We start from the raw sequence: 25,247 nt of genomic DNA on the forward strand, positions 1-25,247 counted from the left end.
CAGTGTAAACTGTTTATTTTCCTTCAGCCAAGAGGATGGGATTCAACATAGTTCACACCCCCTCAACTTCTCTCACTGAGATCTTCAGAATTCAAGGAGTGCTATTACATAGTAAACCATGAGGAGAAATAAACATGAAGAAGAAGAAAAGTATATTATGTCCTCAAAAATGCCTTGGAAAGTTTAAAATACCAGGTTAGAAATATACAATAAATATCAGACATTGGGGGGTGGGGGGGATATATCGGGACCTCATATTTTTTTAATGTAACATTAAAAAATAAATAGACAAAAAAATTTTAAAAAAATATCAGACATTGCTTTATTTGCTTTCCTAGTCTCAGATATGAAACATATACTCAAGAGGTCAATGCCCCCTCAGTTCTAACTTCTTTACCACGTTTGAGGTCAGAAGTTTTATAGGACACAAGGAATAAGCTTCTTTTGTCAGAATCCCTCCCGACATCAGGAACATTTTCTCACCTGGTACCAGAGTGGTCCCCACTGAGGGTTCTGACCATGGGCCTGGCCCTTTGGGAGAAATTGCTCTCACAGAAACCTTGTATTTTGTAGAACTCTGCAGCTCAGGTACATTAAGCATGGTCCCACTTATGTTAGAGAAAAATTGAGTGGTCTCGAGAAAGTCTTGGGTTGACATTTTCACCTCATAGGTCCAGTTCTGCCAAGCGGATGGGCCTAATTAGAAGAGTTAATCAATATTACCAACCAGGATGACATCAGCCAGGGAAAACAAAGAATTGTCAATAAATTCATTTACACCCCACCTTGACTGGGAGGGCAATGGGCAGTAATACCTGTTGCTCCACTAATCACCAGGGTTAGTTTGACAATATGATTTGTTAGGCTAGGACAATGTCCATTCTTCCTGCGCCACACATTTTGCTCCATCAAAGAAGAGATTCTTCCCAACAACTAGTCAAAAATGTAGGCAGGGCTGTATAAATTGTCAGAGGGGTTCTCTATAATGCCAAGGTATAACCAGGCTCTTAGTAAGTCAATGCTTAATGATGAATCCCTATTTTAATTCCCAGTTCTCAGATAGCTCCTTCCTCTAAAAAGCCCAATTTTAAAAAAAAAATTATCTATTTTCAACCATTTTTGGCATATGCAGCTACCAGACAAAATTAACTTTGTCTTAAAATTTTAAAATACCCAATATTTAATGAATAGTTACTATTTTCTAGAACATGGATTGGTAAACTATCAAAGGCCAAATCCAGCCTGCTCCCCATTTTTGTAAATAATTGTACTGGAACACAGCTAAGTTTACTGGTTTACATATTGTCTGTGGTTGTTTGCTCACTACAAAGGCAGAATTAAGGAATTTAGGCCAAGACCCAATGGCCCACAAAGCCAAAAATATTTACCACTGGCCCTTCCTTTACAGAAAATGTTTGCCTACCCTACTCTGGACATGATTCTAAGTGTTTCACATATTTATCATTTTAATCTGTATGACAATCTCATAGAAAGGTATACTTAGTATTTCCATTTCTCTAGTTGTGGAAAGCAAGGCCCAGGATAATTCTGCTATTAACTAGCAGGGCCAGAATTTGAACCCCTGGTGACTAGCTCCAGAGCTCACCCAATTACCCCCCACAGAGCCTGCCTCTCTGGAGGTGGGATTCAAGTTCAGAGGGTTTAGGAAACGACTCAACCTCATGCAAGATCTCCATGATACAGAATCTGAACCCACCCTGTTCTCTAGCTAATATAATCACTCTGCCTAGGAGGTCAGGGCCTGGCTCCTAGTAAAGGCTCAATAAATGCTAAAACTATTCTGTTGGGATATGCATGGGAAGTACAAAAATCCTCCCAATGCAAAACTAATAAATGCAGAACAAAAACTAAAAGCTTTTTTTTTTTTTTTAGCTAAGTAACTTTTTGGTTGTTGACTGAATAATCACATGTGGTTTTCTCAAAATTGAGTCAAACAATTCAAGCCTTCCTCGCCCTCATCGATCGAGGCCAACAGCCACCTTGGGGACAGCGCACTCACTGGCTCCAATGGCGAGGGCAGGAGGCTGCCATTGAACAAGGGCCTGGTGGGAGCCGAACAGCACAGAGAGCTCCTGAGGACGGCCCGGCAGAGGGTGCGGCTGGGTGGTTGAGCCAAAGATGACCAAGTTGCCAAACCCAAATTCTTCTATGTGACTCAGGTCACATCCCACGATGAACTCATTAAAAGACAGGGAGTCCTGCTGGAAAACGGCCTTGCCATCCGTGGCAAGGAAGTGACTGTTTTCACAAGCAAAGCTCTTCACGTCAGCAAAGCGGACATGAGGTAGGACAAGGTGGGAAGCAGAGCCATCCAGAAAGGTTGACATGAAGGCTTGGGCGGTGCTGTTGAAGTAAATGATTCGCTTGGATTGCGGCTTCACTACAAAGTCCTTAAGGGTGCAACTTTCCACAACACGCACAGCTTCAGAACCCCGTTCAGATGGCACAGGGAGATCTGCTCTATAAATGCCGTCTCTCAGGAGATAAAAAACATACCTGGCATGGGGACAAAAGAAGCTTGATGTGATTCAGTGCAGAGGCAGATGACTTACCCATCAGCTAACTGCTTTTTCTGTTGCACAACTGGAATCATATACCGCTATAGTCCCTGAGTACGGGGTTTTCAAGGTGAAAAAAGGTAAATGGTAATTACTAAAGATATGCCATTCTTTTAAGTTACAAGCTGGAACACTGGAAAATTTCAGCATAGCTTGTAATTCTTAGTTTCCTAATTATTAGAGGTTTTAAATGATTTTTTTAAGGAATCACAAAATTCAAGAACAGATTGGGTCTTTAAACACTTCCTAATGAAGCCTGGAGTTAAAGGAAAACATACTATTTTAAATTAAGTGGCTTAAAAACAGAATTTAAAAAATAAAAGTAAGTGGCTAAGCCTGTTACTTACTACAAAACAGTTTTCTCCAAAATGTACATATTCTTAGGTCTAATTCAGGCAATAAGTTTTCCCAAGCATTGTGAATGATAAAAATGGAAGAAAGTAAAAAAAATTTAAACTATTAATTTTTTTAACTGACACAGATATTATTTTGCTAAAAATATTACAGCATAATTACTTTGCATGTGTAGTTAACTAAATTTCCTTTTTAATATTTACAGTTGAGTTAGGCAAGAGGGCCACCATGTTACACGCCATGAAGAAATTACCCCACGGTGACCAAAGCTGTAGTGAGGCCCTATAGCAATGAGGAGAAACGAATCAGTGGACAAATTAAACAAACACACTTGACTTAGAGCCAAACCTCAGGATAATGAAGCAGATGACTTTTAATAATGAAAAAGAAAATAGACCACCAAAATATTTCATGGATAAACCACATCTCAAAACGGAATTTTAACTAAAACCTAAAACTATTCATTTGGATGTGGCCAATTTAGAATTTGTGATCATGGAGACATGCTAATGAAAGTATACTTTTGATTAGTAAATCCTTCTTAATTTTGACAGCTCCATGGATTTCAAATTTGTGGTATCCAACCTCAAATGGACAGTCATCACAGCTGTCAAAAAGTTTTCCTTGCCCTCCTTCAGTGCTGTTGTTTTCCCCTTGGCGACTATTCCAAATCTTCATCAACATCCTCAAGACTCTGGTGGTGGAATAATATCCCTAGATATAAACACCATTTGGGGATAGAAACCCGAGCTCTTTTTCTTAAGGGAGAGTTGCAATAGGCAAAGAGCAGAAGTAGCTGGGTCTTAACTTGCTGCTTTTATTTTCCTTTCCAAATTGTTAAGGGAATTTGGAGGAATTTCCCTGAGTAGATTAAAGGAAAAAGATCTAGGATCAAGATTACAACTCTTGTCCTGAAGCAGGGAAAGTACAGGTCTTTGTGCCACCACCATCCCATGAGAGGGAAGAGAAAAGGAGAAGGCAGGCCAGCAGAGCTGGGAGGTATGGGGATGGCCACGTCCAGGAGACAGGGAAAGTAGAATGGAAGGGAAGAGGTTTATACTAAAGACACACTCAATGAGTGAATAATTCAATGGTGCAAAATAACAACATAAAGGAAAATATTTTTCATTACATGAGAGTAAACTGTTTTCACACCTCCTGAGTCCTTTTGGAAAACAGTTACAAAGTGTTACTAAAAGATACAAGCTAATTTTTACAGAAACATTCCTATCATTGTACAGGGAGGAGATTAAAAGACAGGAACTAGAGCAAGAATTCAAATAGTGATTATTCCATCCCATAATAGCTTCATGATCTTAGGCAATTACTAAATATTCTTTTTTTTATTTTTTATTTTTTATTTCTCTCCCCTTCCTCCCCCTCCCAGTTGTCTGCTTTCTGTGTCCACTCGCTGAGCGTTCTTCTGTGACCACTTCTATCCTTATCAGCGGCAATGGGAATCTGTGTTTCTCTTTGTTGTGTCATCCTGCTACGATGACACTGCCCCTGTGCAGCGCCACCCTCGGGCAGGCTGCACTTTCTTTCGCGCTGGGTGGCTCTCCTTACGGGGCTCTCCTGCGTGGCACGGCACTCCTTGCGCACATCAGCCCTGTGCATGGGCCAGCTTCATATGGGACAATGAGGCAACGGGGTTTGAACCGCAGACCTCCCATGTGGTAGGCGGACGCCCTATCCATTGGGTCAAGTCTGCTTCCCTACTAAATATTCTTAAATTACTAAATTACTAAATATTTGTGGTCCTTATCTATAAAATTGGGAAAATAAAAGTACCTACCTCATAGGTTTGAACAAATGAATTATTACAAATAATGCACTCAGAAATGCATATGAAGTGCTTAATAATACTAATTATTATGATCACTTCTAGTCACATTTTAAAATCTAAGCACAAATCAATTTTATTCTAATGGAAAAAAGAATCATGGAAGACCTCACTGAGATGAATTTAATAGGTGAAGTTTATTAGCCTCAGAATGAGACATTTTCTGTAATTTACAGCAGCAAGTTTACATTTCAGAGAATCTTAGACTTTAACAGTTGGGGAAAATGAAAACCAAAGAGGTTAAGGATTTGCCCTACCTCACAGAATTCTTTTGAAATATTCTATAATTTGGTAATTTATTGAAATTTGAGAGGTTAAAATAAATCTACAGTGAATTATGAGTGAGAATGAATAGAAAGCTAGATTTTAAATCAATAATGAGCAATCTCTTTTTCAAAAAGTCCAATTCATGAAAAATAAATGGTGTTACAAACTATATTTCTCTCTCTCTTTTTTGCAATCAAAATGAAAACAACTGTATTCCTACAGGAAAAAGAAAAGGTTCATTCCTTCAAAAATTTGTCTTAGCTACTAAGCTGTTACTCTCTGGTCATATTTAAGAAATAATAACCCCAAAATAACTTTCTAGTTTTCCATCTTTCACATTCATGGAATGCTTTGGAGTTTATGAAAACATATTCACAGTGAATACCTTATTTCATCTTCAGCATAATCCAACTGGGTATTAGTATCTTCTCAGTACAGATGGATAAACCAAAGGTCATAGGCATGACCTTTCTTGCTCAAAGGCCTGTCATTTTAGCAGCACGTCTGAGCTAAAATTTGTCTATTTCACTTGTGAAAGGGCAAACTAAAGGGAAGGAATGGAGGAGGAAGGGCTTCTCACAGAGAGTGTCCAGGGGTCCATGAGACCTCAAGTCACACCATAAAGCAGTGTCAAATCCAGGACAAGAACCCAAGTCTCTGAGTCTCAGGCAAGAGGTCTTCCCGATATGCCCATATTTGGTGATGAAAGAGTGAGAAAATCTACGTAACTAGAGAGACTTGTAGCAAGCGTGAAAGAAATTGCCTCCTGGCCCTTTAGCATGAAAACTTTGCCTGGATCGAATTTAATTTACCTGAAATAAGATAGCAAATGGGCTCATCTGGTACAATGATGTTTCACTAGCAAGCAAGCTTCCCAAAGAAATTTGCCAAATGGAAAAAAGAATTCATACTTAAGAGGTAAACACTTACCCATTATACGAATCAGCTACAATTTTTTGAGGTGCAATGATAGAGGGAAGTGTAATCTCTTCAACAGTTGAGCAATTCTCTAAATCACAGACACATACCTAGAGAATCAAATATACATCAGTAGGATTAGCGTCCATCTATACTCAATGTGGCCGATATTTCCTGAACTTTGGTACTGTGTGTGGAATTAGGCAAGTCACTGAATAATTTTCCTGTTAACAATAGTGTTACATGACATAAAAAGCACTTAAAAGAAAGTCCTTAAAAGGCAGTTTTAGGGAAACGGATGTGGCTCAACTAACTGGGCTCCTGTCTACCATATAGGAGGTCCAGGATTCCATGCCCAGGGCCTCCTAGTGAGGGAAAGATGGCCCACGCAGAGTGCCGGCCCACGTGGGAATGCTGCCCTGCACAGGAGCGCCGCCCTGTGTGGGAATGCCACACAGTGCAGGACAGCAACCCTGTGCAGTAGTGCTGCCCAACACAAAAAGCTGGCGCAGTAAGATGACGCAACAAGAGACACAGAGGAGAGAAAATAAGAAGATGAAACAGAACAGGGAGTTGAAGTGGCACAAGAGAATAATCACCTCTCTCCCACTCCAGAAGGTCCCAGGATCGGTTCCCGGAGCCACCTAATGAGAATACAAGCAATCATAGAAGAACACAGAGTGAATGGACACAGAGAGCAGAAAACAGGGAGAACAGGGCAGGGATGAGAAATAAAATAAATCTTTAAAAGAAAAAAAAAAGGCAGTTTTATATCCTATATCTTAAAGAGTTTATATCCTATCGACACCAAGGAAGTATAAGTGCCTTTCTTCCTGGTTTGCGGAGACACTCAACTACATTTAAAGCTTAAACGGCCTTCAGCCACAGTAGTGGCCATTGCTTTTTGTGATATGCCTGTACCTTCCAAAGAAATGGGTCTTGAAACACCTCAACACCATATCTTCTCAAAGATTTCAGTAACACAGTCTTTTCAGTGACCTACTAAATTTACTCCTGGTTGCTACACTATTTAAGATGCTGGCTGTTGATTTTGACCATGATTGGCAATCTTAAAATGCAAGTATCACCACTACCTTATGGGAGACAAATTAATAAGTCAAATTTGATCTACTCATGGCTCTTAAAATTCACCAGTAAAGGTGACTTTAAGGAAGGTCAGGACTAGTAGTAAGTAAACTCTAGCCTTCCTATACACTAGATCTATGATTCATAGTTAACCTAATGTCTGAAACATAGTGATGACTCAGTGAGTATCCACTGAATGAAAGAGAAAAGGATGTGAACTTGTAAATATTCTGAGCTAGGCATGTATGTATCAATACATAGTCATTCATTTTAAATTCTCAAACTAACCAGTTCATCCATGATGAAATACATTCTTTGATAAAGCCAGTCTATGGAGATGGAAGAAATTAATCCTGAACCTCTGTAGAAAATTCTCAGGTCAGCTACATCAGACATGTTGGCAGCAGCTTTCACCCATATGAGATTTCTTTCAGAGAAATAAACAACTTGCTTCTGGACATTAACTGATATTCCTAGAAGAGCCATGCAAATACATATACATATACATAATTATATAACAATAAAGATGAAACACTTACATTAAATAGAATTTATTTATTTAATTTTTAATAAAGAGATTAACATAGAAGTCAACATGGATCTTGTTTTTTCTCTATTATACTGACCTGTAATATCATGGTGTGTAGCATCTGAGGGAAGGCAATGTGCTTCATCTACTAAATGTTTTAAGGATCTCTTTCTTAGAGAAGAGTTTCTGGATAAAAAGAGCCACTGTTCTTCTTCTTGAACTAAAACAAAACAAACAATCAAACAAATAAAAAACCAGGTGGCCAACAGGTAGACCAACCATACGCACATTGACACACTAGAAATCACTATCGTATTTTCAATACCACCTTTCAATAACACCCTAAAGGGACTAGCACTTGAAAGAGGCTGGGTAGCTATTACCAGAAGGTACCAGAACATTTCATCCGTGGCATAATCCACATTCTTCCGTGATTGGGAATAGGAAGTACAGTGGCAATCAAGTAGGAATTATATCTATGTATCCCTATTTACCTCCCAACATAGCATCACATTGATGTGGGCTATGGGTGGAAGGCTCTTTGTCTCTTCAGAGATAACTAAGTTGTTTGACTTGTGGGTGTGGAACGGTGGGGGGCTGCAGTCCTGCCCTTGGGGACTAGCAGCAGCTCCAGTCCCAGGAAATGTTTAACAATGCGGGGGCTATAAACTTTAAGTATTTAGGGGAAATGCAAAAACCAAATATGCTAAAGGCTTATCTAGAATGTCTGGAGTCCATGCTAAAAGCTTACCTAAGATGTGGAAGATATATGCTAATTGAAGCCTATTGAGAACTGAAACAAAGGGACCATTTGGCCTTTCCTCTCTGTATAAAAGACGTTTGAAAATCTTGTTCGGGGCTCGGGATTCAAACTGAAAGCTCCCGAGTCCGGCCGGCCGTCAATAAACCATTTTTCCTTCTCAAAATCATTGCTGAGTCCTGGCCTCTCTATACTCAAATAATTGAACTTCTCTTAAATTCCACAACATTTTTGGCGACTCTGGTGGGACCATAAATGAAGGCCAGAGACGGTAGCATTTTGCTGCCCCTTCCAAATCCCCGAGGAAGCCGGGAGGACTCGGGTGAACCCCAAATCTGGGCGCCCCTGGATTAAATTTAATCCAGAAAAGATGTGGGCTCCACCAGAATCTTCCCGACAAAAATCGAGGGCAATGGAAGGTCTGAAGAGAAAGATTCTGGGAACGAAAAAGAACTCCGAACATGGAAGAAGGTAAGACTCCCCGGGTGAGCACAGTCTGGAAGGCCCTAGTTTAATTGCTAGGAAGGGGAGGCTGATCACCTCCCGAGAGAACCCTAGTAGCCCCAGAAGGCTGGGGGGAAGCCGTTCTCTCTAGGCTTGGGAAAAGGAGGAAAACCGGGGAAAAGCCCTGGTGTTTTGGGTTTGTCTAACTGCATGTTAGAATCTGGTACTGGTCTTATATCCACTAAAGGAGTGGAGTCTCGATTTTAATAGGAAGGGTATTTATAGGTTCAAGTCCTAATATCCTGGAAATTGGTCTAGATTAAGGAAAACAAAACTTGGTTACAGGAAAATGGATCGGCTTTTCTGGTGGAGCTTGGTCTGGATGTAAAGTTTAAACAGTGGAAAAGTCTAGCTGAAATCTTTTGTTATGGTGCTAATTTGTGAATGAATTCGCTTTATACCAAATGTTAAGTGTTCTGAGGTTTGTGATGGCTGTGGGGGCAGCCGTGGTGAAAATAAATATATAAACTTGTGAGTCAGATTAGTGACCTTTGTGCTTCTGTCTGTGTCAGCTCAATGTTACTGTTGGAGTTGTGTCCTTACATAAAGTAGAATTACAGCTGAGCTGGAGCCCTCCCTTGCCATTGGCAAGGGGGTGAAATGATTCTGGGGCAAAAGCTGAGTAGTCTAGATGTTTGTGCATGTTCTGCTGTCTTGTCTCTGGTCTGGCCCTTTGCCGGGGCTTGGAGGCCATCTGTGTCCGCGCCAAGCACCCAAGTTTGTTGGGAATGTCCCAGTCGGGGCGGCTGGGTTCCTGGAAGAGTTGCCAAATCTGAGTAGGTTCTGTCTGCCCATTTTGGCTGAAAGCTGGAAAGGGGGGAGCGGCTTGCCCCTTTCCAGTGAGTCCACCTTCTATTCATAAGCCGCATTCCTGTTTCTTGTGCACCCGACTGCCTGGAAGGGGGGGAAGTGAAGGAGGTGAAAAGCAGAATCAGAATAAATGCAGTAAAGTTCCCTCCTTAGGGTGTCAAAGCCAAAATACGTTTGCATTCTGCTCAGGTTCTTAGAAGGTATTGTAGTAACCTTAAGTGAGAGAATGTGTTCTGTGAAGGTAAAATCTGTCTAAAGGGTATAAATAATTATAAAAGTTTTACAAAGCATTGTTTAAGGTATTTAAGTGGCTAATTGCAGAAAGTCATTATTTAACAAAACTGAATTGATAATAATAATAATAAAAGGCAATTTTATAACAAACTTTTTCGGCAGCCAATCTCCCCTGCCAACTTGCTTCCAAAAAAACTGTTTCTGGTATTACATGCTACTAAGTATTTAAAGAGAAGAAAAGTTCATTATTTTAACAAACTTGTTTAGTATTAATGGCAATTATATGTTGTAAGAAGTTTGCCTGGTAACTTAGCATGTGGGATATGTGGAGTGTGTTTTTATTGTTAAGGTAACAGAAGATGATTTTGTCCTAAGATAAAATGATTGATTATTGGAAAGAGTAGAGTGTGGGACAGAACCTGAATGAATACTGAAAGTGTAGAAGGTTTGTGGAAGGGAAATTTTTATGATTAAATTGAGTAAGATCAATATACAAAGAAAATATTTTATCAATAGCTTCTTGTGCTTTAACCTCATCATATCCTCAATGTTTGAAGAAGAGTCTTACCTCTTTTAAAAGAACATTTTATGTTCTAGAAATCAAATCCTGAAAAGTAGCCTTTTATTTCAAACTAACTGCAAGAGATTTATTCTTTTACTTTAAAGGAAAAATTAAAGTAATGGTTAAGTTCATTTAATATGTTATAAGTTGAATGAAAGGTATTTAAAGGTGTTATAAAATTAATAGGTTTTAAAAAATTAATAAAAACTGTAACCAAGAGTTAAAATCATTTATAAATGCATTTATATTATAAAACAGTGGAAAGACAATAACTGAGATTATAGCTGGGTGAATTTAGCCTGAAACTATTATTTAAGTGTAAATTCTACACTAACCTTTCCTTTGTTTATGGTTACTTCAAGCCCAACCTCACCCTTTGCCTTTGCCTATGGTTATTTCATAATTGAGAAGAGCTGGGACATCACTGTCTCCTCTTCTGGTATTAGTAACCCTTTCTCTCATGAATTCAAGTGTAAACTAAATAAATTGCTGCCTGATAGAATAAGGTTAAATGACCACTGGAGTTTTATTATCTCCAAAACCAAAAGGGGGGTGGAGGGGGAGAAGTCTCCTGCCTTGACGGTCAGTGTTCCTAAGAGTGGCAATTCATGAGAGAAAGCAGTCTGTCTCCCTGAGGCTTCAAATAGCCTCAGTAAATATATATAAAATTAATCTTGTTGCTTATCCAAAATTCTGCTAATTTCAAGGTAAAATATAAAGTTCTAAAACAAAATGGTGCTAAGGCATTGAGAACATTTTGGTTATTACAATCCATAAAGTAAGAAAGAAAATTCTTGTGGTAAACTGCATGGTCATAGTGCAAATTAAGAAGAGTTTCAAAAGTCTTTGAAAAGTTTAAAGTAACTAAAGTCATGTTGTTGTGTCAAACTATTCATGTCTGCCTATTTGCTCAAATTGTTGAGGTTAAATATGCAGTTATATAAGTAATATGTATTTCTGGACCCCTAATTAATTAAGCTAAACAGTATATAAAATAATGCAAATTATAAGTAATATCAATGAGTTGTGTTTGTGTCTAACTCTTTGTGTCTGCCCATTTAAAAAAAAAAAGCTCAATGTATGCCTTCATACATCAGGATAATATCAAATTAACAAATAAAAATTCTTAAAAGAGGTCTATTCAAATTGTTAAAAATTAAATATGCAGTTATATTTATAAATATTCTTAAAGCCCAAATTAAACTAAGCAGGATGAAAAAGTCATAGAAATCTGATTATGGAAACAATTGGGAAAGGGCCTCCTCTTTGCAAGAGCTTTTAAGGCAAGACTAGGTGTGGCAGATTAAACCTATCTACTAGGCTAGGGAATTAAGAATCAGTTTGCCTGGTAATTTCCCAGTTTAAACCTTTGTCAGCCATAAATTGCAAAAAAAAAAAAAACACACACACAAAGATTAGGTTAATTTTCACATAAGAAAAATGTTGATGTAACCTGGCGGCCTGCTGCCTCAGTCTCCCACTCCCGGGTTGGACAGCAGTGGAGGAGACCAGTTTAGGCCAGTCCTATGGGCAGTGGAAGGATGCCCAAGAAGGAGCTAACTAAGTCGGTGCCATTTCAGCACTAAATTCTATTCCTTATTTGAAAAAGGGGGGAGCAGATAAAAACTAAAATGGTTGGAATGTGATAGAGGAAGCAGTTAAATCAAACTTTTGCGTGGGAAAGTTAAATCTTCAGATAAGCTGTAACTTCTGAAGTATCCAATCTATGGAAAAACAGGAAGAGCTTGCATGCTAGGCTTAGGGGTATAAATTGTGTCATTTTTCTTTGTTCGTGGCACCAGCCATATCTGGCTCTGCACCCCTTCTTGCAAGATTGAGAATAAATTATTTTCTTCTCCACAATCTGGTGAGCCTTAATTCTTCCAGAAGATTTCTTTCCAACGAAATAAAGGTAATTGGTGGCTCTATTGACAAATTTCAGTAAGTAAAGGAAAGTCCATAAAAACTATGGAGAGATCTTTCCTGGGTTATGATTTTAAAAAAATTAAGTAATTGTGTAATGTGTTTTAAAACCTGGTAGTCAGTATGCATGTGTTTTTAAAACCTGGTAGTCAGTTATGCTTTTAAATTAATAATTTTCATAACTTAAAGAAAAGAAGTTTTTAGCTTCCTGTAAGGGAAAAAGAGAACATTCCTTGCATAAACTATTATGGTTTCAATTTTATTTAACTTGAGTGTAATCTCCCATAGTTAATTTATAAACTGAATTAACATTATGTACGAAATCTTTAGAGTAATGAAAATTGTAAGTTCACATTGGTGAAATTAGGCTAAAGGAAAAAGATTGTAGATATGCTCTCTTAAATAAAGAGTAAATTTCTTTCATTGGTAATTGTAATTTAGTAAGTTTATTTAAACATGAGGTGTCTAGTCAATGCGGTTATAGTCAATTATAAAGAGTTTGTAAAACATCTTCCAAACTGAAAATGTTTAAATAGTTCTAGTTGTAGAAGTCATTGTTAACTAAAGAAACTTAGATTGGTATTGGTAGCAGAAATAACTTCATGATAATAAACCTGTCTGAAGGCCACTGCAAAATACACATTTAAGTAAATGGTAATAAAAAGTTGTCTTGATTCTATTGGAAATATTCTGTTTTCATTCTAACAATGAAAAATAATATTTTTCCTCTATTACTAAAGTAAAGTACCTACTGTTATCTTCATAGTAAAATTGTGTAAGTAAATAGTCATTTGATATATGTATTGCGTTAAGTTGTTTAAAATATATATATAAAACAAGGAATAAACTTTAACATTGTCAAACTCTTGTGCATTCGAACCAGGCCTTGTATACATTACAGGTGGCCTCTCCATGTGAGTTATTGGCTAAGCTGGTCACTGACCCCTCAATTAAAAATATGTGCTATATCAGTCTCTGGTTCTGCTCCTGAAGTCGATGGACACTATATTGCAGTTTCAAGCTCCTGCAGCCAATAATGACTCGGTACAGCCAAGTGTACAATGGATATCGCCTCCAGACTGGCACTGTTCCATGGTGCCAGAGAGCACTATGCACCAGGCTAGTAGAATACTGGAAAATCTCTGGAATACTGGAAGGATGCTGCAACTTGCTCACTGCGTTGAAGAACATGCTAAGTGGAGCCATGATACCAGGAGACTGTAAGTAAAACTTAAACACAATTGGCATTATGGCCTGCTCTCATGGAGAGATAACATGTAAAGTATTACAAACCTGAAACTCAAAACTAATAATGGCAACTCTGAATCCTTATGCATTAAGTAATACATTAGTTAATATTAAGTGCTGTACTTTTATCCTGTACTAAATATATGCCTAATAATTGTAATGTTATCTTTTCTATTTTGGATCAAGTGCAGAAGTATATTAGACATGTTAAATTCCTGGAAAAATCATTTTCTAAACAGTTAATAACATGTCTATAGAATAAGGTGGCAGTCTCAGCCAGTCTCAGTTAGCAAAAGTGAGGCTTGCTTGCTGATGGTGAGTCACCTATTGAACAAGTCAAAATTGCTAGAAATTGTACAATGAAAACCAAGGTGTAAAAATCTTTATTCTGTAGTTCTGATCACTCCCACAGGTGAAAACTAAGAGTATTTCCAAATTAGTGTTCTAATCCTGAGTGAAGCCAGTTGCCCAAGGAGTACCAGTTCACCAGGAGCATCTGACAGAGCGAATGAGTGTCAATCATTGAACAGCTTGGAATGTGTCTTCAGACAAAGCTAAGTGTCTGTTGCAATTTCTCTCTAAAGATGGATAACTTAAAAAAGAATATATATGCTGTTCCCACCAGCTTTTAAGGAATGCCATCTTTATAGGCACCTAACCTTGTCTACCTCTGTAATCCAATGTGTCCTCTTTTAAAAACAGGTATTCCAAAATTTTAATTAAGTTTGTTTCTTTCAGAGTGAACATCTTATTAACCATATGAAAACTTCATCCAACTTCGTACAGAATGCCAGATCCATCTTCCTCCAGTTAGAATAAATTAAAGAGTTTTTACACCTTATTAGGCAATGACTACAGCCCATGGCCAGCAGGAAGCAGTTACAGAAAAGAGATCGTCTCCCTTCAGCACCCCTTTTAAATTAAAGGTGTAAACTCTTTAAGAGTAAAATAAAAGTAATAGATGGATCTGGAACCTGACTGGAAATCCACGTGAGTGCCAGTGGCAGCAGAATAACTGCGGGAGGCCCCTGCCCAAGATTCTGCTGTCCAGAATGAAAAGTTCTAAACTTCTAAAAACGGTCCTGGATGCTGTACTAAAGACTGATAAATAATCAGTCAAGACAACAAACAGCCATCCACCTCATAGCTCCAACAATAATTATGCCAAAGCTTAGCAAGTAAACTTTGACAAAAGGGGGGAATGATGTGGGCTATGGGTGGAAGGCTCTTTGTCTCTTCAGAGATAACTAAGTTGTTTGACTTGTGGGTGTGGAACGGTGGGGGGCTGCAGTCCTGCCCTTGGGGACTAGCAGCAGCTCCAGTCCCAGGAAATGTTTAACAATGCGGGGGCTATAAACTTTAAGTATTTAGGGGAAATGCAAAAACCAAATATGCTAAAGGCTTATCTAGAATGTCTGGAGTCCATGCTAAAAGCTTACCTAAGATGTGGAAGATATATGCTAATTGAAGCCTATTGAGAACTGAAACAAAGGGACCATTTGGCCTTTCCTCTCTGTATAAAAGATGTTTGAAAATCTTGTTCGGGGCTCGGGATTCAAACTGAAAGCTCCCGAGTCCGGCCGGCCGTCAATAAACCATTTTTCCTTCTCAAAATCATTGCTGAGTCCTGGCCTCTCTATACTCAAATAATTGAACTTCTCTTAAATTCCACAACAACATGAGCTATTCTCAGCAGCCTTGCCCCAAGAGGAGTTCAGCTCATTATCCTTGGTGATGAGAAAGGTTGGTGTAGGAGGTCCAACCCAGGCCAGGATAGGTAGTTGCATAACATACAGACATTGATTATGTCTGTGTTGCCTTCAATCTCTCCCCCTTTGTGGCAGAAGAAAAGTCCTTAGAAGACTGAAACATGGGGGCTGCAGAACTTTGTTTGATGCCCTGTTAAATTAGAGATTGATGCAGGGTGTGTTGGTGAACACTTTGAGGGCAATTAATAAATGCTATGCAATAATCACCATAACAACAACCTGAACCCTGCTCTATATTAAACTCGCCCTTTGGACATGCTTCCTGCATAACAAAAATACCTTTTGTTTCCTAGAGCGTAGTTAGCCAAAAAAATAAACTGGTGATAGATGGCATTTGATATCTACTAGCATATGCATGTTCAGACTAGGGTGAGAAGAGGACAAATCAACAAATCGGGTTTGGTGAAGATAGAAAACAAGTTTGTGGAATTCTGAATCTTTGTGTGTTACTAAAAGGTCTCTTACTAGTTTCCACAAAGAATTCCCAGTGCTTCTTAGAAAGCATTTTCACGTATTATTTTGCTCACCCAGGCTTCAGACAATGAAGGTTCTATCTACCAAGGCAACTGCTAAAATGCCAAAGCCCAAAAGAGTACTTAGAAAATAATAAGAAATGTCCATTTGTTGGACTGAATATTCAAAATGGTAAAATGTAAATTATTAAAGTCCAGCTATATTTAAAAACCTAAGGAGACAGGAAGAAAAGAAGATATCTAATATGTGTTAAATGATGTAACAAAGGGGTTAGGATAGAGAGGGTAAATATGTCACTGAAGTGTGTAAATGTGAGTCACAATCACCAGTAATTCTAACTGAAACCAAGGATTTGCTTGAGGCCATATTCAAAGTCCCTCAATTTTTTTCATTCCAGTTTTTAAATTCCTGAATTCTATGTGAGAACTTTCCATCCAACCACTTCCTTCTTATTTGTCAAATACTTAGACTCACTTAAAATTGAAAACCTACCAAGTGCCCAAAAGATAGTTTTAGTTGGGGCAGAAGAGGTGGAGTTTTTAGGTCCCCCAGATGGCCGAACACCTGAGGCCTGGACCCACCTGGCCACCCCTCACTCCCTGCATGACAGACGGAGCAACCCTGGCCCATACCTGCCAGCGATGAAGTGGTAATACTAGATTCTGCTTCCGGCCCTTCACCAACTTCATTTACTGCTGCAATAGAAAACCTATTCCAAAAACAATTGGGAGAGATGTGTTTCACCTGGCATGGTATGAACTTGAGATAAAAATAGGAGCATTAACATTTCTATTTAAAGAACTATGTGGCAATGCGTGTGTCTAGTTATTTGGGACCATTGCCCAGCACTAAAATGACCATCAATCACATCCTTATTTGCATTCCCCCTGAAACAGTTCAGGGTCACAGAGGTCAAAAACTGAACTCTGCTATCTCCATGACCCCCATTCATTACTCCCAAATCTAAAGGGGCCATTAGTAAATGCTAGAAAAGCTAACATAGTAAAAGAATCCCACTAATGGTTCATAAAAATACCATGAACAGGATTTGACCTCTTTTCCTTTTTCTCCATTGGATCAAGCAAAGAAACGATTTTCATGGTATTTATGATGTCATATTAGAAAAGTCTCCCGCATAACAAAGAGATACTTGAGAAGGTTTATGCTTATGATGGTGCCATCTACTAAGCATATAAGCTTGAAGAAAACTATAATAACTTCAACCCACCAGCACATCTCACAAAACACTTAAGCTGTTTTTTACCTATGCCGCCGATTACATTTTCCTCAGCACGACTTGATTCTTACCTGTATGTGGTATTTGGTAGAGTAGAATAAAACTGGAAGCTGGTTCTCTGTGTCCCTGAATCTAATTTCTGAGTTTTACTGGTCAGCCTTAAGTTATACCCCAAAATAGGTCCGCCCGGGAATTGTGGTGGAGCCCAACTGACTTCCACAGTGTCAGGACTTGAGCTTTCAATATTTCTAATGAAAGGAGCAGTTTCAGGAACTGGAAGAGATAACGGTGACAGAGAAACATAAAAGGTTTATGTTTTTGAGACAGGCTAGGAAAAAATGTCTGTTTTGTTTTCTAAAAGTGAACAGAAATTAATTTTTATTAACACTCAAAAAATGTTATAGAGGTCAAGGTACAACTCTTCATCCTTAAATGACATGTTAGCTACTTTTCCAAGGGAATCTTTCCAATGTTACTTTCCTCACTTCTACTTTATGATATAAAATTATATATAGGTGTATACTAATAGAATAAATGTTTTAGGGAAAAAGGAGTGAAAAATTTCCAAAGCCTTGGAGGTTGAAACTGGGGATGGAAATAGTTCAGGAAGGAGAAGAGAATCTGGAATGAAACTGGAGTTAACGATTAACACAAGATGAATGGGGTGAGTCCTGAGGCCTTTTCACTGCTAGACTGCTGAGGCCTGACTGATTCCCGCTGAAGATATGGATTCAGATAAGCCGGTATTAGAACAGTCTGCTTCTCTTTTTTTGGCAAAATTGGACTTTTCTAACCCCAGTTCCCAAGGTCCCCCTTAGAATCTAGGTTGATTGGTCTAAAACAGCGCCCACTTCCTTGTAAAGGATTAAAGTAACATGCATTACATGACTAAGCATTTGCTCAAAGACTTTAGAAGCTACCTAAGTGGTAAAAAACAGAAGGATACAAATGACCTGACAGCCTACCTTCAGTGTTTTCTAGTCTCTTGAATTTTCTTATCCAGGTGTCCCCCTACTTTTCATATCCTTTCCACAGCAAACTGCATTCTTTATTTCCTCTTTCCACATAAAGAAACACTGTTAACGATGTCACTTTGCTCCTGACTAGAATTCTCTCCTTCTGAACACTTTCGGCAAATGCTCTGCATCACCGCTGACTAGTTGGCGTCAGGCGAAGTAAGAGTGTTGACCCTTACACTGCACGGGCTTTCAAAAATCCCCTTAATTGGTCCCTCAATCTTTCTCTGATTCAACTCCTCACCAACTCTCAGACTCAGCTTTGGCAAACATGAACTTCATCACATCACTTCTGCTCATGCTCTCAGTTGCCGTGGTGAGCAGGGAAGTAGGAATTATCTCTCACTGATTCAGGATAGGGGATGTCAAAAACAAAAAACAAAAAAACAAAGCCTGTGCTCAATGCCCAAACAGGGCCTGCTCCACTTCAAGCAAGTTAAATGCCACCTCCATGCTATAATGTAGTATCGCCCAAATCTCCTTCCCCAAAAAATCTTCTCTGAAAGGATGATATTCCTTGCCTAACAATCATTCCATTTGCTTAAGAAATTATCTTCAGAAGGGTCCCAGTGAAAAGACAGTAACATCATCTGACATTTATTTCCTATAACTAAAGGAGAATAGGGCTGCTAGGCAATGGATCATAAAAGAGTTAAGTTTCTAAGTTTTGGTGAGAGCCAGGGAAGTGAGAGAGAATCTAAAACATAAGATGTTATGCATGGCAAGGACATGCAGTGTGGGATCCAGAAGACCTGAACAGTGTGTAGTTGTGTGCATCCAGAAGAAAGGCCAGCAGTGGAAAGCAGCAATTTGCCACCTTAACTATTTTGATTTGACCAGCCTTGGTCCGTGAACCGTAATGTCTCCCCAGCCCTGGAAAGGTTCTAATACAGTTGGAGTACATGAGGCATTGCTTTGAGTTAGGAAGGATCCATGTGCCAGACTGAAAATCTAGGCTATCACACTTGACCTCCTGTCACTATATACACCAAATCTGCTGAGCAACCCATGAGTTCTATCTTCAAAATAGACCACAAATCTTTCCACCTTCTCCACCAGGACCACCCTATCACAGCCACCATCTTCGCTGGCTTGCGCTCTTAGCTGGTCTTCCTGCCTCCACCCCTAACCACCCTCCACCCCCAGGCTATTCAAGCAAAAAGCCAGTGAACTTTTTAAAGACTGGAACCAGTCCCTCCCCTGCTTAAAACTCTCCAAAGATTTGCTATCACATCTGGAAATAAAATCTATACCCTTTACCACAGCCCTGCATGATGGGACCTCATCTCCTTCCACTCTCCACTTTGCTTATTACATCCAGGCACACTGGTTGTTCCTCAAGTACATCCAGCTTATTCCCCTCGGGCCCTTTGCCTCTGTTGTACCCTCTTCCTGGAAAACACATCCCAGATCTTTGCATGGCTTCGTGACTCACATCATTTGAGGCTCTGCACAAATGTCACTCTCAGAGAGAACTCCCCCAACCCTGTCTTGAAAGAAGAGATTTGATCTTTTTATCCCTCTTTCTCAAGCCAAATCTGTAAGAGGCAGCAGCATCTTCTTGCAGACTCCAACTTTCCCTGAAGTAGGTTGTTCTAAAGTCCAAGCTGAGGAACAGGGTGTTGGCAACTCCATCCCACTTTGGCTCAGAAATAATCATCCAACTTAGTATTTATCAGAAATAACTGTGATAATCCTGTTCCTCATTTGCTGGTCCTTTTGTTTTATCTCTCATTGGTTTAGGACTCAGGCTAGAAAGAGAGATCCCATTTATTGGGTCCTCTCAAAACCCCAACAAATAGTTATAGATAGTTCCTTGCTTGACTGTCTCTCTGAACTGGAATGGAAGCCCAATAAGCGGGGGTACTTCATCATCCTTGGTTATTAGAATAATGGCTAGTATATAATAGGTGCTTTAAAAGTACTTGAATGAATGAAAAAAAAAGTTCCCAATCTTCTCTTCAATGGTATTAAAAGTATAATATGAAAATAACCAACTTTCAAGGAAAAACAAGAATAAGAAATATTCTTGGACCCTTTCTATAGATTTCATTGTTTATCCAGCCATAGAAGTTTATAAATGGGCAACTTAAAAACTAAAAAACAGATCTGGAAATAAATACAGAATCCAAGCACTTCTTACCACACCACAGCCAGCCCTGGGCATCCCTCACCTAGAGTACTTCAATGGCCACCTATCAGGTCTCCCTGCTTCCTCCCACATCCCCTTGCAGTGGCCAGTGTGATCCTTTAAACATGAAAGTCAGGTCAAAGTTTTCTCTGCTCAAACCCTGCAGTGACGCCCTACACACCCAGTGGAGGCCACAGTCCTTAAAATCCCACTGTGATTTGACCCCCACCACCTCTCTGATCTCATCTCTTTCTCCTCTCCCTCCGCCTTCCAGTAAAGCCACGTGGGCGCCTCCTGCCCCTTGAGCAGGCTAGGGCTGCTCTGGCCTTACGGGTTCCCCACAGGCCCTCTCTCTGCCTGCAATGCTGTATCTCCAGCATCTGCCCATCTAAGTCCCTCGCCACTTTTAAGTCTTTGCACAAACATCACCTCTCCATCTCCAGGAGCTTACAAGTGACCACCTTATTTAATACAACATCCTCTGCTTCCTCAAAGAACAGACTCTGCTCAAAGCATTCCTCTTGCCACAGTACCGGGCACTGTCTCACTTCCTCATTTGTCATGTTTATTGCTTAGCTTCCCTTTCCTCCACCAAATCTCCACAAGAGCCTGGAACACCATGTAGTAGGTACACCATTTTTGAATGGGCCAATCGATGAAGGAATAATCACATTTCACTGTTTAATATAGCAATGAACTAAACCAACGCTTTGTTCTAATCTCATTTCTTAAGTAGCACGTGCACGCCATACCTCCATGAGCATGCGTCCTGTAACTGGGACTTGGGGGGGAATAGAGTTGCAGCTGGGCTGTGAAGATCCAAACCACTCGGAAAGTATATGCAGTGAAGGGATGCAGGGGCTCCACCACGTATGAGAGCTTGGACACTGCCTAGATCAATGAGGGGATCAAGAATCAGCATTCATAGAGTCACCACTGCAATTTGTGCTCGAGAGCACAGATTAATTTGTAGGAGACAGAGGGCCTTTCGGATATTGGGCCACCCAGAACCTGCCAGACCAGACAAATTGGAGGCCAGGAGCTTAGAGCTGAGCATCCAGATGTCAGATCCGTAACTCATGCAGAAGTTCTCTCCTTCAAAATAGCAGAATTTGTGGGCTCAATTACTGAAAATTGTCTCTAGGTTTCACTTTAATCTTTCTATGGTAATATTCTTGGTGCCTTGTGAATATTTTTCTCTGAACTTGCTCATGACTTCCTAAAACATGAGCCCTAAGCAGCTTATCTAAAGGGCTGTGAGAATTTTATTACTGCCCTCCATCCTAATGGGGATCTTTTGGGTGGGGTGAACAGATCATGACCAATTGGATGAATGGTGATATGATGCAGTGCTAAAGGAATACTATTTATTTCCAATATTGTAGTTTCCTCATAAAATGAAGATTCCTCATAAAATGAGATTCAAGCTCATCTAATCCAACCACTCATTTTATGCTTGAATCTTCTCAGAATGGCTTTTTATATAAATATATATAGTAATTTGACACGTTTAATAATCTGCAAAAAGGGTATGTGCTGATTTACACAGACAGTTTTTCATACCTCAGTATAAGTCCAGCTTCCGGGAAGTTGGGTATATTTCCACTGAATGATATATTTTATTCCAGAGATGTTGGCAGCATTCCATCGTAATGTCACGTGGTGGCTTCCAATGGAAGAAGCAAAGGGTGCTGTGGGAAGGTCTGCATTTTCTGGGGAGAAAATAAGAATTCATCTATCATGCACCACTGTCCAACAAAGCAGGAGAGAGTGTGCGTTCCATCTGGTACATTCAGCATTCTCTTGCACATCGCCCCAATATCCAGCCTGAACAATAAGTGATTCACACACTCAACTGCTTGATATATCTTTTGAAAGTCAGCCAGTGTGTCTGGAAACTTTTTTATTCCCCACAGAATTCACTGTTATCTTTGAAGATAATCTTTTTTTTTTTTTTACAGGCAGGTGACAGGAAGTGTTATGAGACTATCCAGTTTCCTCTTAGAATACCACTCCCCTTCTGCCGATGGGCAGGGGTGCCCAGGGCAAGCCTGTGGCACAGCAGAGCCAGCCCTTCCTCAGAACAGAAAGATGAAAGTTTACACCATAACTTTGCTATTACTACCCATCTAATCAACAAATTATTTTTATATGTACAGTGTAAGCTCCTTCACACCGAAGGACTCCATGTTCAGCTGTTTTCCACTTCAAAATCTTTCATGACTTCTAAGCACAGGCGTAACAACTGAATGCACAGGTGTATTAGGTGTTTCTTGCCAGACACTGTGCTAGGAGCCAGGTTTTTGAACACTGTGTACCACTGGGATAAAATGATTGCACTTTACCCTTTTTATTTTTCCAAAATGGTGATGAATTTAATGCTTTGGCTCTCTTTTGTAGTGAAAGAAATCACTACTCTGATTGGAAAAGTGTGGTAAATTTTCGTAAGGATCTTAAAATGGTTAAATACACATGCCCATCACCTCACTCTTTCTGGTTAAAAAAAAATTGATGCAGTTCTGATTACTACAGATATCAGGTCTGAACCAATTAAAGTCCATGGCCAGAAAAGGGACAGCCATTGTCGCCTGAGGGCTCAGCCCACGGAGCCCTGGCCTCTGCTGCTTCTATTTGTGGTTCATTTCTGGCTACTATAATTATCCAAGCAAAGCACAGTTCCACTTTTCCTCCCTTTTGTGGTGTGAGACCCTTGAAGCAGGGATTGGAATATGCTGTGGGTCCCCTTGAGGCGTTCAATGGTGGAGCTGTCAGCAGCATGAGGGAGCAGTGCCAGGAGGTATTAGAAAAAACCAGTTATACAAGTAAAATGAAATGTAAATGTCATAGCTAATGTACACTTGCATTTAAGAGCCATGGTGGTGCATATGGAACAGAAGAGGTATAGCAGGTGCATTCTAAAATATTGAAATGAGTAAACCCAATAAGGAGGAGATGCTAGACTGAGCTATGTAGTACTTTCCGTACCTAGCAGAGTGCACAAGAGAAGGCTCTAGAATCAGATAGCTAGTTTGTAATTCCAGTTACATCTCTCCCTAGCTATGTGAACCCAAGCAAGAATTGCTCTGTGCTTCAATTTTCTCTTTTGGGAATTGAGATTATAATGGTGCATATACTGCTCAGACAAAAAGAGGTGATACCTATACATTAGTTATAACAGTGCCTGATTCATAAATACCTAAAAAATATTAGCTATTTTTATTTCAATATATTATTAGCTATCATGATTCCTCAACATACAGAAAAGGAGCCTGGAGGTTATCTAAAAATCAAATAATATAGCAGACTCACAGATGAATGGACCAGATGCCAGGAGTGTTAGAGACAAACAGGTACATGAACAAAAAGATTCTTAGGAGCATGGGGGAACAAATTCACTGAAAAAAACACAAAAAACTAGAGAGATATGGTTCTATAAGGACAAAGGCCTTCATTTAGATTAGGTACATCTCATTTATTAGTGGTATACAGACATTAATCCATAACCAAGGGGAAATTTAAAATAAAGCACTGATTACACTTATAGCTAACAGAATTGGAAAATTAGATTGGTAATATAATTTTCAATTATATCAAAAAAAGATGCAAGTCAAAGTTTCCCAAACTTTCTTGGCTCTGGAATTGCTAGTTGCTCAGCAATTTTTTCATGACTCCAAGGGCCAAAAGAAAGACCTAAGAGTTTTATGTATTAAGTATAATAACTTAATAAGTATGTATGTCCTTATAACTTGGGTGTTTGAAAAATATGCATAAATTAAAAGAAAAATCAATATATTTGCCTCATTTTTAAATAACTAAAACCACATACTCCTGGGATCTGTGTGTTTATTGAGTACTGCAAAACTTCTCCAACAGTGTAATCAAATTGAACATCACCATCTTCATTTCCTGTTAAATGTTGAGTGTTTTGTGATACTTGCTATTAATCACAGCAATCACCAAAATCCTAGCTTGGCCAAGATGTGATATCACAGAAAGGAATGTAACACAATCTATTAGTTATCCTATGAACTACCTCTACTAGTACCAGCGTTGTGCTACCGATGTCTAGTATCCTTATGTGCCTCTAGAATTGAAAATACCCCACGGCTTCCCATGAGGTTGATGTGATGCCGGGACACCACAGTTTGGAAACCAACCGAATATAAATTTTATCCACAGCTAACTTCCACTATGAAGAAGGGAAAAAAATGTAATCTCAATATCCCCTTCTCTCCAGAAAAATGCCATGGAGGATCTTTTGTGGGTCCCTACGGGGCAGAAGCAAATAAGGACAGAAAGGCAAGATCCTCCTTCCTATTTCCATGAGCCAGTGAGAGCAAGGAGCAAGCCACTGAAACAAGTACTACAATCTATGAAAGAGCCACGCATCTCCCAGTCTGGAGGGAACTATCTTCCAGTGGCAGGGGATAGTAGGGAATTCTGGAAAAAATAGCTGCTAACATCCAAGCTATACTTAACAAAGTGTTGTTCCACCAGAGCAATTAACACACCAGAACAATCTACTTAGACACACCCAATCTGTTCTCACAGCAGGCAGAGATAGCTAAAGATATACAAGCCTTATTTCCTCAAAATCTGAAACCAAGAAGCCTACATTACTTCCATGTACCTTACCAACTTCCCAGAGCCTTATGCTGAGCCATGAACACAGTAGGAACTCTTTTGAAAAACTGTTAGCTGAATAATGAAGTGCACAGTAAATAAAATATTCCTATACCTTCAGGTCATTACGGTGGTATTCCCTGACATTAAGTCTGCTCAGGATTAAGTTCGTCTCTGTCATTAAGATAGAAGCGGGGAAGTGGATGTGGTTCAACTGATAGAGCATCCACCTACCAATGGAAGGTCCAGGGTTCGATACCCAGAGCCTCCTAGCCAATGTGCAGCGCTGCCATGCGCAAGGAGTACCATGCCACGCAGGGGTGACCCCTGGGTAAGGATGCCCCACATGCAAGGAGTGTGCCCCGCAAGGAGAGCCGTCC

The 25,247-nt window shown here is 39.5% G+C and overlaps 1 protein-coding gene across 4 annotated transcripts in view; it reads right to left on the bottom strand.

Moving 5' to 3' along the window:
* ROS1 (ROS proto-oncogene 1, receptor tyrosine kinase) overlaps window positions 1-25,247 on the bottom strand; it is a 132,054-nt gene that overhangs the window by 86,926 nt on the left and 19,881 nt on the right. For 3 of the 4 annotated variants that reach the window (XM_058307325.2, XM_058307324.2, XM_058307323.2), the window contains 9 exons: window positions 21,808-21,956; window positions 20,997-21,135; window positions 17,169-17,370; window positions 16,493-16,569; window positions 7,674-7,796; window positions 7,336-7,520; window positions 5,974-6,071; window positions 2,021-2,517; window positions 484-696 (listed from right to left, as the gene is read on the bottom strand). In XM_058307325.2, coding sequence (XP_058163308.1) covers window positions 484-696; window positions 2,021-2,517; window positions 5,974-6,071; window positions 7,336-7,520; window positions 7,674-7,796; window positions 16,493-16,569; window positions 17,169-17,370; window positions 20,997-21,135; window positions 21,808-21,956 — 1,683 coding nt within the window. The remainder of the gene's footprint in view (window positions 1-483; window positions 697-2,020; window positions 2,518-5,973; window positions 6,072-7,335; window positions 7,521-7,673; window positions 7,797-16,492; window positions 16,570-17,168; window positions 17,371-20,996; window positions 21,136-21,807; window positions 21,957-25,247) is intronic. The other variant, XM_058307326.2, reaches the window with a different exon arrangement.

The sequence above is a fragment of the Dasypus novemcinctus genome, chromosome 11 (genome assembly GCF_030445035.2).
Source record: "Dasypus novemcinctus isolate mDasNov1 chromosome 11, mDasNov1.1.hap2, whole genome shotgun sequence".
Lineage (NCBI taxonomy): Eukaryota > Metazoa > Chordata > Mammalia > Cingulata > Dasypodidae > Dasypus > Dasypus novemcinctus.